The sequence below is a fragment of the Mobula hypostoma genome, chromosome 7 (genome assembly GCF_963921235.1).
Source record: "Mobula hypostoma chromosome 7, sMobHyp1.1, whole genome shotgun sequence".
Classification (NCBI taxonomy): Eukaryota; Metazoa; Chordata; class Chondrichthyes; order Myliobatiformes; family Myliobatidae; genus Mobula; species Mobula hypostoma.
In genome coordinates, this window is record NC_086103.1 from 31,183,644 (window position 1) to 31,197,653 (window position 14,010).

Here is a 14,010-nt window from a genome sequence, read left to right on the forward strand (position 1 = left end):
CATCCCAGATGTTAATGTCCTAAATGATGGATGCCAATTTCTTGAGGCACGGCCATGAAGATGTTCTCAGTGGTGGGAAGATTGTGCCTGTGATAGAGTTGGCTGAATGTACAAACCTCGACAGCTCCTTTCAATCCTTCACATTTGAGACTCCATACCAGGCAATGATGCAACCCATCAGAATGTTCTCCAGCGTACATCTGTAGAAATCTGCATACCAAATCTCCTCAAACTTCAATTTAAGTAGATTACCCTGGGCCCAATACATTGATGCAATAATAAAGAAGACTGCTGGCGTGCGGCCTTTACTATTCTATCAATGTGTTGGACCCAGGGTAGATCCTCTGAGATATTGTTGATTAGGGTTGCCAACTGTCCCGTATTTGCCGGGACATCCCGTATATTGGGCTAAATTGGTCTGTCCCACACAGGACTGCCCTGTCCCATATTTCCCCTGCTAGTGTAGAGCGTTCCTATGAAACTGTTCGTAAGCGGAAATGGCGTAAAGCGCAGAAGCAATTACCATTAATTTATATGGAAAAAATTTTTGAGCGTTCCCAGACCCAAAAAATAACCTACCAAATCATACCAAATAACACATAAAACCTAAAATAACACTAACATACAGTAAAAGCAGGAATGAAATGATAAACACACAGCCTATATAAAGTAGAAGTAATGTATGTACAGTGTAGTTTCACTTAACAAAATCAGGAAGATTAAACCAAAAGCGATTTGCAGAAAAAAAATCAGCACGTACACATATGCGCACATCACGCTTTCGCACACAGGTGCCCACGCCTGGCTTCATGGTCATGCTGGTCTTTCTCAAGATAAACACAAGTGTCCCATATTTGACTGCTACTTTTGTCCCTTATTTGGGAGTGAGAAAGTTGGCAACCCTATTGTTCACCCAGAACTTGAAGCTGCTCACCCATTCCACCACTGACCACTTAATGAGGATTGGTGAGTGTTCTCCCAACTTCCCCTTCCTGAAGTCCACAACTAATTGTTTGGTCTTGCTGACATTGCATCTGAGGGTTCTGTTGCGACACCACTCGGACAGCTGATTCATCTCCTTCCTGTACATCTCCTTTGTTGACATTTGAGATTTCACCAACAACTTGGATATGTTGGGTGAGTGGGCAAACTCATGGCAGATGCAATTTAATGTGGAGGTGCAACGAGACCTGGGTGGCATTGTACACCAGTCATTGAAAGTGGGCATGCAGGTACAGCAGGCGGTGAAAAAGGCGAATGGTATGCTGGCATTTATAGCGAGAGGATTCGAGTACAGGAGCAGGGAGGTACTACTGCAGTTGTACAAGGCCTTGGTGAGACCACACCTGGAGTATTGTGTGCAGTTTTGGTCCCCTAATCTGAGGAAAGACATCTTTGCCATAGAGGGAGTACAAAGAAGGTTCACCAGATTGATTCCTGGGATGGCAGGACTTGGATATGACGAAAGACTGGATCGACTAGGCTTATACTCATTGGAATTTAGAAGACTGAGGGTGTATCTTATTAAAATGTATAAAATTCTAAAGGGATTGGACAGGCTAGATGCAGGAAGATTGTTCCTGATGTTGGGGAAGTCCAGAACGAGGGGTCACAGTTTGAGGATAAAGGGGAAGCCTTTTAGGACCAAGATGAGGAAAAACTTCTTCACACAGAGAGTGATGAATCTGTGGAATTCTCTGCCACAGGAAACAGTTGAGGCCAGTTCATTGGCTATGTTTAAGAGGGAGTTAGATATGGCCCTTGTGGCTAAAGGGATCAGGGGGTATGGAGGGAAGGCTGGTACAGGGTTCTGAGTTGGATGATCAGCCATGATCATACTGAATGGTGGTGCAGGCTCGAAGGGCCGAATGGCCTACTCCTGCACCTATTTTCTATGCTTCTATTTTCTATGTAACACTTGGGTCACTGGTGAATTTATAGATGGGATTTGAGCTGTGCTTGGTCACACAGTAATGAGTGAAGAGAGAGTAGAACTGTGGGCCAATTACGCATCCTTGAGGTTCACCTGTGCTGATTGTAGTGATGAGGAGATGTTATCACCAATCCACACTGACTGTCGTCTCCCAAGAAGGAAGTCAAGGATCTATTTGTAGAGGGAGGTACAGAAGCCCAAGTTTTGAAGCTTATTAATTAATACCGTGGGGTGATGATGCTGAACACCGAGTTGTAATTGATGAACAACAGCCTGATGTATGTTTTGCTTTTAGCCTGGTGGTCCAAAGGCGAATGGAGAATCAGTGAGAATCTATTTTTCCTTTCCCTTTTTTTGGCACCTTAGTTACCACTCTCTAGTGACATTACAGAGCATGTACAGACCAGAGCTACACGTAAGACCGAGCTTCCCGGTGCCAGCTTACGGACTGGGAGATGGCCATCTGCAGCACTGCCTTGGGTACTGAGTGAGGGAAACTAGTCATGGAAACTCCATTGCAATCTAATGCGCATAGCGTCACAGCACTTTTCGAAGCACTGCAGCCATTTGCAGCAATAAGCTTATGTGACAGAATTTCTCCGGTGCACCAAAATCACAACTGTATTCTTTATTTATGAATTTATGATTGTGTTGCACAGAGGGGGCGCCGTCACATTGCTACCATCCTTGAGGGAATGTTCTGATTTATTTTTGCATGCAACAAAAATTGGGATGATTTAGTGTTGTTTTTAAAAGAAATCTACACACAGTGGCCACTTTAATACTTGCCAGACGAGGTGGTTTGAATATCTCAGAAACTGCTGATTTCCTGAGATTTTCACACACAAAAGTGTCCAGGGTTTACAGGCAATGGTGCTAAAAAACATTTAAAAAATCCAGTGAGCCGCAGTTCTGTGGGTGAAAATGCTTTGTTAATGAGAGAGTTCAGAGGAGAATGGTCAGACTGGTTCAAGCCGACTGGATGGCAACAGTAACTCAAATAACCCGCATTACAGCAGTGGTGTGGAAAAGAGCGTGCCTTTATGCACAACACGTCAAACTTTGGAAGAACATGGCTTCAGTAGCAGAAGACCATGAATAAACACTCAGAGCCCACACTATTAGGTATTGGAGGTACCTAATAAAGTGGCCACTGAGTGCAACTTGCAGATTTATAAAGAAATGCAGCAGGCTTTTGACACTGACATTCATTAAAACCATGCAAACCAAATTGTGGTATGTACTATTTTCAGCTCATTTCAAACTGCTCCAGAAAAAGACTTGTTGTCTCTTGCCAATATCTTCGATTGGTTATTTTGCTCCACTGGCTTGATGTGCTCCTTTGCTATTGTGTCCACAGTTTCGGGTGACTGTGCAGAATAAGCTGCTCGGAGTGGGCAGATGGTTCGTTCAAGGTGGCAGGTTGAGATCGACACACAAGCAAACATCAGAGTCATCAAATGTCTGCTTCTTGTGGTCTGCACTGGCAAAAAACCAATAGGAACTCCACACTTGCAAACAATTGAGTTTTGAACCCAGGAGTGTCAGATGTATCCTTAAACCCAAGTCATGAGGCCAACAATTCAGGAAGTCAACTTCTGTAGTTGCTGCTTACACAGATATATGAATATGCTTTGCAAAGGAAACTTGTTACATAATTCAGAGTGTGAGATTGAATAAAGCAGAATTTTCCTTTTTATTTTAAAGGAATATTATTAGCGTCTATGAAATGAAATAGCTTAATAATACCTGCCTTTTCTCACCAAACATTCATCAAACTACCTTCAAATAATTAATAAAGTATCCAAGAGGGCAAAATAACCAAGTGTAATTCCAAGGGATACCATGGATATTACTATCAGGAAAAATTCCCGGCACTCTTGGACATATTCCTGGGGGCTAAATCATTTGACATTTAATCACATGGGGTTTTACCCACAATCCTTCCTTATTCTGGTTGCTCATTTCCTTGTAGAATCATTATTTTTATTATTTAGAGATACAGTACGGTGACAGACCGTGCAGCCTAGCAAATCTATGCCACCCAATTACACCCATGTGACCAATTAACCTACTAACCTGTATGTCTTTGGAACGGGAAAGAAAACAGAGTACCCAGAGGAAACCCATGCAGTCGCAGGGAGAACATACAAACTCTTTACTAACAGTGGTGGAATTGAAACCGGATCGTTGTAATAGTGTTATGGTGACCACTAGGCTCAGGCCACCCCTTATACATTACTTGTATAGGTTACAGAAAGTACTAGAACTGAAACAAGAGTTTGGAAGTTGTGGCTCTAACAACAGTAAAGCTGATATGCAAGCTTCTATTCTCAGCTGTAAGCTCTCTTGTTAAATCCCTCTGTTGCAACTTCTCTGCATTCACCTCCAATATATGCTAGGGGCATGTAATTCTCTAACAGAATAAGATGAATGGCCTCTGCTACTCTCCTCTCAATCTGAGAACATACATCTTTCTGTAGCTTTTCTTCCAGCTCACCACTTGTCCTCTCTGCTCATCTTGTTCATGACACCCTCAGTTTCTTGATCTCCCATAATACTGGTGATCTCCCAAATTTACTTCTTGGCTCCCCAATGATCTGATAATATTCATGGCTAATAGCCCTTGTTGCTATCTTACTTTTTCAAATCTTAATCCATCACCCACCTCCATTTAAAAAAAAATCTATCATTGCACAGTTGCCAGATCACCAATTTCTATTTTCTCCCAAAATTGTTTGTCATATTATCTCACACTAGATCAGGGGCTTCCAACTATTATTATGCCATGAATCCCTACCAGTAACCAAGGGATCTGTGGACTCCAGGTTGGGACCCCCTGCTCTAGATCCTTAAATCTTTCCAATCAGATTTCATTCTCTGCCAAGATGGCCAAATTTAAGACGGTTTAATGTCATTTCCAGTGCACAAGTGTTAAGGAGAATAAAAGAAAATGCTACTCTGGATTGGATCCAATGTAGCACAAAGACAAACACAATAAATATAAATACATAAGCTAGCTTAGATACATACTGTACATTAACTGTATGTCCAGAAAGTGACACTAGGCACGGGAGTGTCTGTACATAAGGAGACTGACAGGAAATGGGAACGTAGTGGTGTTGGTGGTGTGGAGTGGTGGGTTAGTGGGTGAAGGTATTGATCAGCCTTACTGCTTGGGGGAAGTTTTTGAGTCTGGTGGTCCTGGCGTGGATGCTGCATAGCCTTCACCCCAATGGGAGTGGGACAACAGTCCATGAGCAGGGTGGGTGGAATCCTTCATAATGATACTGGCCCTTTTCCAGTGCCTTTCTGTATCTATGTCCTTTGGCAGGAAGGCTGGTGCCAGTGATGCGTTGGGTAGCTTTGACCCCGTTATAGAACCCTCCCATCCACTACATTGCAGTTTCTGTACCATACAGTGATGCAGCTTGGTTGGATGCTCTCTACTGTGCACCTGTAGAGTGACATGAGTATAGATGCACCTAGTCCAGCTCTCTTCAACCTCCTCAGAAACAAGAGGCATTGCTGAGCGTTCCTGTTGATGTTGAACATGTTCTAGGACCATGAGAGGTTGTGCGAGACGTGCACTCCCACGTGTCTGAAACTGCTCGCAGTTTCCACTGCTGTGCTGCTGATGTAAAGAGGGGTGTGAGTGGTGTGAGTTCCTCTAAAGACGATAATCATCTCCTTTAGCTTTTCAACATTGAGAAAGAGGTTATTTGCCTTGCACCAGGCCCCTGTGCTCTTCCACCTCTTCTCTATAGGCCACCTCATCGTTGTCGGTGATGAGCCCCACCACTGTCCTGCCATTGGCAAACTTGACAATGTGGTTATTTGGGAGTGTGGCAGTGCAGTTATGTGTGAGCGGAGTGTATAGCAATGGGCTCCATGCACAGCCCTGGGGGCACCTGTGGTAAGGATGATGGGGAGGGAGAAATGGTTGTGCACCCGGACTATCTGAGGTCTGTTGGTTATGAAGTCCAACACCCAGTTGCACAGTGGTGTATTTAGAGCAGGGAATAGGAATTTTTTTCATCAAGGTCTGTGGGACAATAGTGTTGAATGCTGAACTGAAATCCAGAAACATTCTGACAGATGTCTCACTACTTTTGAGGTGTGTCAGTGTGGGCACGTGGCCAAGTGGTTAAGGCGTTCGTCTAGTGATCTCAAGGTCGCTAGTTCGAGCCTCAGCTGTGGCAGCGTGTTTGTGTCCTTGAGCACATAATTGCTCTAGGACACAATCACATATTGCTCTAGTGTCTGTACGAGGAGTGGCGCCCCACACAGACTTCCAATCTGCGCCTTGTAAGGCATGAAAATGCCCAACGCAGGCCTCTCATGGTCTGAGTCGATGTTCCCCGCCTTTGGGCCAGGTGCATCTGTCGTAGAGCAGTTTGCCAGTAAGCATATTAGTGAGTGTCCAGCATGGCAGGAATGGAGTTTTTGATATGTTCCACCACCAGCCATTCGAGGCATATCATGACGACTGGTATCAGTGCCACTGGGCGGTAGTCATTTAGTTCTGGAGCTGTAAAGTTATTTTGTACAGGGATAATGGTGGCTGATTTGAAGCACGCGGGGACAGCAGCCTGAGTGAGTGATGTGTTGAAGATGTCCGTGAAGACGGTCAGTAGACAGGTGAGCACACTCCCTGACTCCCCAGCCTGGGATGCTGTCAGGCCCAGCTGCCTTACAGGGTGTTGACTCTCTGTGGAGTCCTTCCCACATCTGATACTGTCACAGACGGAGGTTGCTCACCAGGAGAGCAGTGGCTTTGGTGGCTGGCGTTGTGCTGTGTGCCTTGAAGTGTGCATAGAGGTTGTATAAAGTGTCGGGGAAGGAGGCATCACTGGTACAGTTGATGCTGATTTTCCTTGCATGGTCAGTAATGCACTAGATGCCCAGCCACACACATCAGAGATTGTTATTGGACAGGTGTTCCTGAATATTTTTGAGTGTAGGTGGTCTTAGCCCTTGTGATGCCTAAGATGAGGCTTCTCTTGGCTGTTCTGTCACCAGACTTGAAGGCAGTGTCCTGGGCTTTTAGTAGGGAGCGCTCCTCTGCATTGACCCAGGGCTCCTGGTTGGGCCATGTGATGACCGTTCCTGAGATTCCAACATCTTCTACACACTGACAGATATAGCCAGTGACAGATGAGGCATAATCCTTGAGGTCTGTGTCCTCTTGAACAGCTGCCAGTTTCTCTGTTCAAACCAGTCCAGAACTACAGAATTTGCCTCATTAGTTCACATAGTGATGGTCCTCTTGACTGGTTTCTCCATTTTCAGCAGCTGTCAGTATGCTGGGGTTAACATTATTGAGATGTGGTCAGTGCGGCCAAGATGAGGGTGTGGGATGACTTTGTAAGTACTGCATTTGTTTGTGTATATGTGGTTGAGCCAATTTACTCATAGTCAAGTTTTACTGGAGTTTGGGTAAAATGTCCTGCAGGTTAATATGATTGAAGTCTCCTGCATTTGTGAAGAGACGGCCTGGATGCTTGTTTTATAGAGAGCTAATGATACTATAAAGCTTTTCCAGTGTGTCCTTGGCATTCGCACTGGGGGGATGTCGATAGCAGTGATGAACACAACAGTAAACTCCCTGAGCAGGTAATGTGGCCGGCATTTCATTGTAAGATGTTCAAATGCATCCAATGCATCTTGTCAGTGTCACAAATCTGAATCAGGTTTATTACCTCTATCTTACTTGTCATCGAATTTGCTGTGGTGGAGCAACAATACAGTGCAAAGATATAAAATTACAATAAATTACAAAATTAATAGTGTGAGATAAAGTGAATAACAAGGTAGAGATCAAAGGTTCGTGGACCATCAGAAATCTGATGACAGAGGGAAGAAGCTGTTCCTGAATTGTTTAATGTGGATCTTCAAAATCATGTACCTCCTCTTTTAGGCAGTTTTGAAACACCTGACCACTACGTGAACTCCCTTTAAAATGACACAAATATGAGGAAATCTGCAGCTGCTGGAAATTCAAGCAACACACACACAAAAATGCTGTTGAACGCAGCAGGCCAAGCAGCATCTATAGGAAGAGGTACAGTCGACGTTTCGGGCCGAGTCCTGACGAAGGGTCTCAGCCCGAAATGTCGACTGTACCTCTTCCTATAGATGCTGCCTGGCCTGCTGCGTTCACCAGCATTTTTTGTGTGTGTCCCTTTAAAATGACATCATTTAACACATTCCCTTCATCCTCCTTGCACACCATGTTGAATTCCATTTTCCAAATCTTCCATTCCACCAACCTTTCTCTATCCTCTTGAAATCTATTCTACACTTTCAATTTCATCTTATCAGATGGTTTAGAAATTGCCTAGATCTCACAAGTCCAATTCATAAAAGTATATTCAAAGCAGCACTGGTCCTAGTGCTGAAAATTAAGGAAATTCACTGCAAACCTACCTTCTGTCTGAAAACTGAGTCCTTCACAGCTCTGCTTTGCAGCTATTTTCTAACTTTGTGTCCATGCTAATACAGCTCCTTTGTTAACCAGATTTGAAAGCCTATTTTTGGAATATCTGCTGCACTCCGTTTTGACCATCATTTTGTTACCTCAACTAAAAACTCAACAACCGCATGATTTGTTTTTAAATACCATGCTCACTCCATAGTTACTCAGGCTCATTCAAGTACTTTATAATTTCCTCTTGGATTTTTGGTTCTAAATATTCTTTGACGGCCTGTGTTAAACAGACACGCCTGCCTTTATTAGATTTGCCTATTTCCTTTTCTTATCAAGAGCCTAACAGCTATAGTCGTCAAGTTCCCTGGCACCACCTTTCCTTGAAAGACGATTGGAAGATTATAGCTAGCACCTACATATTTTCCACCATAATTTCCTTAAAAACACCAGAAAAGAACAGGTACTGTTCATTTTAGGTAACACCAGTTTCTTAGGTACTGCATCCTCTTAATCCAATATCCTGACAACCATCTTGTGAACTATAAACATAAGAGATTCTGCAGATGCTCAATAAAGGGTGTTCACTGTTGACTGTTTAATCTTCTCTGCAGATGCAGCCTGACCTGCTGGGATCTTCCAGAATTTTGTGTCTTGTTTACTAAACCTTTGGCAATAGCTCTAGTTTTAGTTAAGTGACCAATGAATTTTCAGTAACAAAAGATCATTTTTGGCAAAATCACAAGGTTGAATTTAGACAAAGAGTGAGATTATTTTCCTGTTTAAGAAAGTTGCCTCATTGCACTCTTTGTAGGCCTCTAATGCAGGTATGTATAATGAGCAAAGTTAGCAAATTCACATACAAAGTTCACTGTTGGCCACCAACTCAAAATGTTAAGAATTTCTCATGCATGTCTATCACGGTTGGAGATTCCAATCACTGTGCTTTCATCAGTGCTAAGATCATACTGAAATAGTAACTCGTTTAGCATTCACTGCATAACAGATGTCAAATCTCCAGAGAGCTAATCTACTTTGGCTGACTGTTTATGTTTCTTTAAATCCTGGTTTTCCCACAGACCACCAACTGTCTTGATGCTCCAGCTACACATCACAGTAAACCTTAAGAAAATGAGCACTGGAGTTTCTAATCTTGTTGGCACAGCTAAGTGGAATTCAAAGTTGCATAAAATATTAAAGCAACAAAACAGCTCTTGCACATTAATGAGCATTGAGACATACAGTAATACATGAATACTTCCTCTTTCAAAAAAAATCACGCACACCAGGCAATACATTGTACTAATAAACATACTTCATGCTGATTGCACAGATTCCATGGTTACCAGTCACCACTTATTCCTGCAAGACAGATGAGACCTCTCAGTCAGAAAAATATCCAAGCAGGCTTTGTACTTGTACTAAATTTTCAGGAGGTCAGCAGCACTTCCAGTGAATTTTCGGTTTCTGGTCAGCACCAGCTGTACAGAAGGTGTAGGGAATATATTGTGTTCGTAGGATGGTATGGAGGATGTAATTGAGAGTACAGGCCGTGGACACAGTCAACCTCAATACACAAGCTCAAGAAGTTCTGCAGAAGCTGGAAATCCAGAGCAACACACGCAAAATGGTGTAAGACTCAGCAAGTCAGGCAGCATTTATTGAAGGAAATAAACCATCAGCGGCTGAGACCCTTCATCAAGACTGGAAAGGAAGAGGAAAGAGCCAGAATAAGAAGGTAGGGGGAGGGGAAAGAGCACGAAATGCAAGTGATAGGTAAAACCAGGTGAGGAGGAAGGTGGGTAGGTTTGAGGTAAAAAGCTGGGAGGTGATGGGTGGAAAAGGTAAAGGACTGAAGAAGATGGAATCTGATAAGAACAGAAGAGTGGACCTTGGGAGAAAGGGAAGAAGGAGGGGCACCAAAGGGAGACGATGTGCACATGAGGAGAAGCGAAAGGGTAAGAGAGGAGCCAGAATAGAAAAAGAGAAGTAGGGAGGAATTACCAGAAGTTAGAGAATTCATTGTTCATCCCATCAGGTTGGAGGTTACTCAGATGGAATATGCTCCTCCAACCTGAGCATGGCCTTATTGTGACAGCAGAGGAGGCCATGGATCCACATGTTGGAATGGGAATGGGAAGTGGAATTAAAGGAGGTTGCCACCAGGAAATTCTGCCTTTTGGAGCAAAGGTGCTCAATGAAGTAGACCCCAATCTACATCAGGCCTCATCAATGTAGAGGAGATCACACCGGATACAGTAGATGACGCTAACAGACTCCCAGGTGAGGTGTTGCCTGCTTGAGGCCCTGAAAGGTGGTGAAGGAAGAAATGTAGGGGCAGCTATAGCACTTGTTCCCCTTACAGGGATGAGTGTCAGGAGGAAGCCTAACTGCACAAAGAACCTTTCTCCTGGACTGCCAGCGGCAACATCCAGGAGATGACGTGGAGAGTTGGTGAGTGTGGCAGAAGCTAGTCAGAAGGTATCGATGAAAAGAGGAAGATGTTTTGAAAGAATGTGGGAACACAGAAGGGGCAAAGTGGATTGGCTGTGGAAAATAATCTGTTCCTGTTTTACAACTTGCATGAATAGATCAATGCACAGACAGACTCCCCGTCAGATGGTGGAAGCTGTTAGTACTGGCCAGATCAAATAACAATTAAATCTCTGATGGGTATAAATAATTTCTGCTTTTAAGGTTTAAGGGTAACTTGGGACATCAACAGTATTAATTATAATGTAGCTGGGAGGGGAAAAAACATCATCTTTAACTGAAATCTCCTGAGGTCTTTCTTCTGCCACATGGGATCAACTGATACAAATTAATAAGTATAATTCAATAACAGCCCCATTGGTTTTTTGTATCTTGTAATTAGCAGTTTAGAAGAAGGTACACTTGTCTTTTTTTTGTTCAAAAGTGCTCGATTAGCCATGCTTTTCCATGCAGATATATAGGCAGTATGATACGCACTTGAACTGTTGCGTTGAGAAAATGTATTTTGACATACAATGTCATAAATCTGTTCTATGGAAATGGAATTCACGACGTAAGTAACTGAAGTATCTTTGCCCATTCTTATCCCTTCCATTGGGGATATATTTTAAGCCACAATACGAAGCTCAGTTTTACTTCTGCCCACCAGCAGGAATCAGGTAGTTGGATCGTTAAAATGATTGGTGGTACTGCATATCCTGCTGTTCTTCTCAGGTGCTCTCAGTTTCCATCATTTTATCTTATAAGACAAAGTTGGGCTTAGAGTTTTATTATTTAGATGATGCTTGGGAGTTCAAATCTTCTACCTTTTACTAAATGAATAAGTCAGCTGAGCTCCCATATGTTACCTTTATGTCCCTAGTTGAGTAGATCTGTCGTCTCTCAGAGGGATATAAAATTATTAATGTTCAGTATTCTTCTAAGAAATGCTAGAATTTCAAGCTGTACAGGTATGGTAAGTGTATGGTCATGCACTTTGGTAAAAGGAATAAAGGCGTTGATTATTTTCTAATTGGGGAGAAAATTCAGAAATCAGAGAAGCACAGAGACTTGTAAGTTCAAGTGCAGGATTCCCAAAAGATTAACTTGCAGATTATTTGAATCAGTGGCAAGGAATACAAGTACAATGTTAGCTTTCGTTTCAAGACGGCTAGAATATAAAAGCAAGGATATAATGCTAAGTCTTTTTTTCCAGCATTGTTCAGACCACATTTGGAGTATTGTGAGTACTTTTGGGCCCCAAATCTGTCTGAGAAAGGGTGCTCTGGCATTGGAGAGAGTCCAGAGGAGATTTATGAGAATGATTCCTGGAATGAAAGGGTTAATATATGACGGGCATTAGATGATTCTGAGCCTGTACTCCCTGGAGTTTGGAAGAATGGGGGGAGGGTCGGAATCTTATTGAAACCTACCAAATATTGAAAGGCCTAGATAGTGGACGTGAAAAAGAAGTCTTCATGAGTAGGGATGTCTAGGACCATAGGGCAGAGCCTCAGAGTAGAAAGGCATCCCTCAAGAACAAAGATTAGGAGGGATTTCTTCAGACAGATGGTGGTGAGTCTCTGGAAATCATTGCCACGGATGGCCAAGTCGCTGGGTATTAAAACAAAGGTTGATAGGTTATTGATTAGTAGAGTCATCAGAGGGTCCAGGAAGAAGTCAGGAGAATGGAGTTGAGGGAAAATAGATTAACCATGATCAAATGGAGACTCAAAGGTCCAAATGGCCTCATTCTCCTCCTGTATCTCTTACTAACTCTTCCTTCAGTTAGTCCTGACAAAAGGTCTCGGCCTGAAACGTTGACTGTACCTCTTCCTAGAGATGCTGCCTGGCCTGCTGCGTTCACCAGCAACTTTGATGTGTGTTGCTTGAATTTCCAGCAGCTGCAGAATTCCTGTTGTCTCCTCCTGTATCTTATGGTTTTGTGGTCTAACAGCTGACAATTCTCCACATGACCATGAGGAGTTCCAAGGCACTTGTGCAAACATACACAAAGACTAAATTTCTGAGTTCCTGAGGAGTTCTCGTCAGTCATTTTAAATGTACTACAACACTGGACTTCAGCGATCTTCACCCTGTCTCCCAGCAGTTACAATTGGTCACTGGCAATCGATGGCAAAGGCCTTGCTCTTTATCGGTCGAAAGCCCTGCCCCCTCCTCCACCAAGCCAGTTTTGTGCAGTAATTTGCCACTTGGATGTATGGAGCTAGCAGCTTGGTGAGCGTGGGCAGTTAGCCTCGCCAAGGACAGTCCCAGCAATTGTGAGCATTAAAGGCATTGATCTTTCTTTTGCTTTGATTTGCAGAAGGAGTTAATTGGCACAATTAAGTATAAACTTCAGAAGCTTCAGGACACTAAAGCATGCCTACATGAAGATATCAAAATGAATTATTTGTTGGGTGAAGACATTGAAGCCTGGATCAATGATGTCTGCAAGCCTAACGAAATACAGAAATATAAGACCTTCATTGAGGATTTGGACAAAGTGATGAATTTGCTGCTTTGCCTATCAAGTCGTCTAGTGCGTGTGGAAAATGCCCTGAGCAAAGTCAACGAGTCCACTGATTTGGAGGAAAAGGTTAGTTACTATAAGCTGGCTACATGTACTTGCCATTTTTCAACTGAAAAGATTCTGGTGAATGAAGTATTCTTCTTTCTAATGTTTGTGGTTGAGATTTTAATTGGGAATTTATATGGATTTTGGGATCTCCTTCTATTCACCTAACCACTTTGCCCAGGTTAGCTGTGCAGTTGTGCAAGATTGTAATCAAAAAAAAACTTTCCAATGACTCTTCACTAAAATAGAAACAAAGTTCAAATGCAGGAACACACTTCCTGAAAATGGAGGGCAGTGTTGCTTAACAAAGGATGCATTATTACCGCAATGAAATTCCTGAGTTCCATCAGTAGCTAAATTTTTCTGTGTAGTTGATAACACAATGATATCTGATTCATTATAGCCTTGAGTATTTTTATCTTGTGCATTTATTTTATTTAGAGATACAGCATGGTAACAAGCCCTTCTGACCCAATGAGCCCTATTACACCCATATGATCAATTAATCCATTAACCCATACATCTTTGGAATATGGGAGGAAACTGGAGCACCTGGAGGAAATCCTTACAGTCACAGGGAGAACATACAACTCCTGACAG

At 42.9% G+C, this 14,010-nt stretch overlaps 1 protein-coding gene across 5 annotated transcripts in view; it reads left to right on the plus strand.

Annotated features, from left to right (window-relative positions):
• The window catches only part of LOC134349210 (protein Shroom2-like), a 151,910-nt gene that overhangs the window by 124,002 nt on the left and 13,898 nt on the right, over nucleotides 1-14,010 (plus strand). For all 5 annotated transcript variants that reach the window (XM_063053201.1, XM_063053203.1, XM_063053199.1 and 2 more), the window contains one exon: nucleotides 13,159-13,431. In XM_063053201.1, the coding sequence (XP_062909271.1) occupies nucleotides 13,159-13,431 (273 nt within the window). The remainder of the gene's footprint in view (nucleotides 1-13,158; nucleotides 13,432-14,010) is intronic.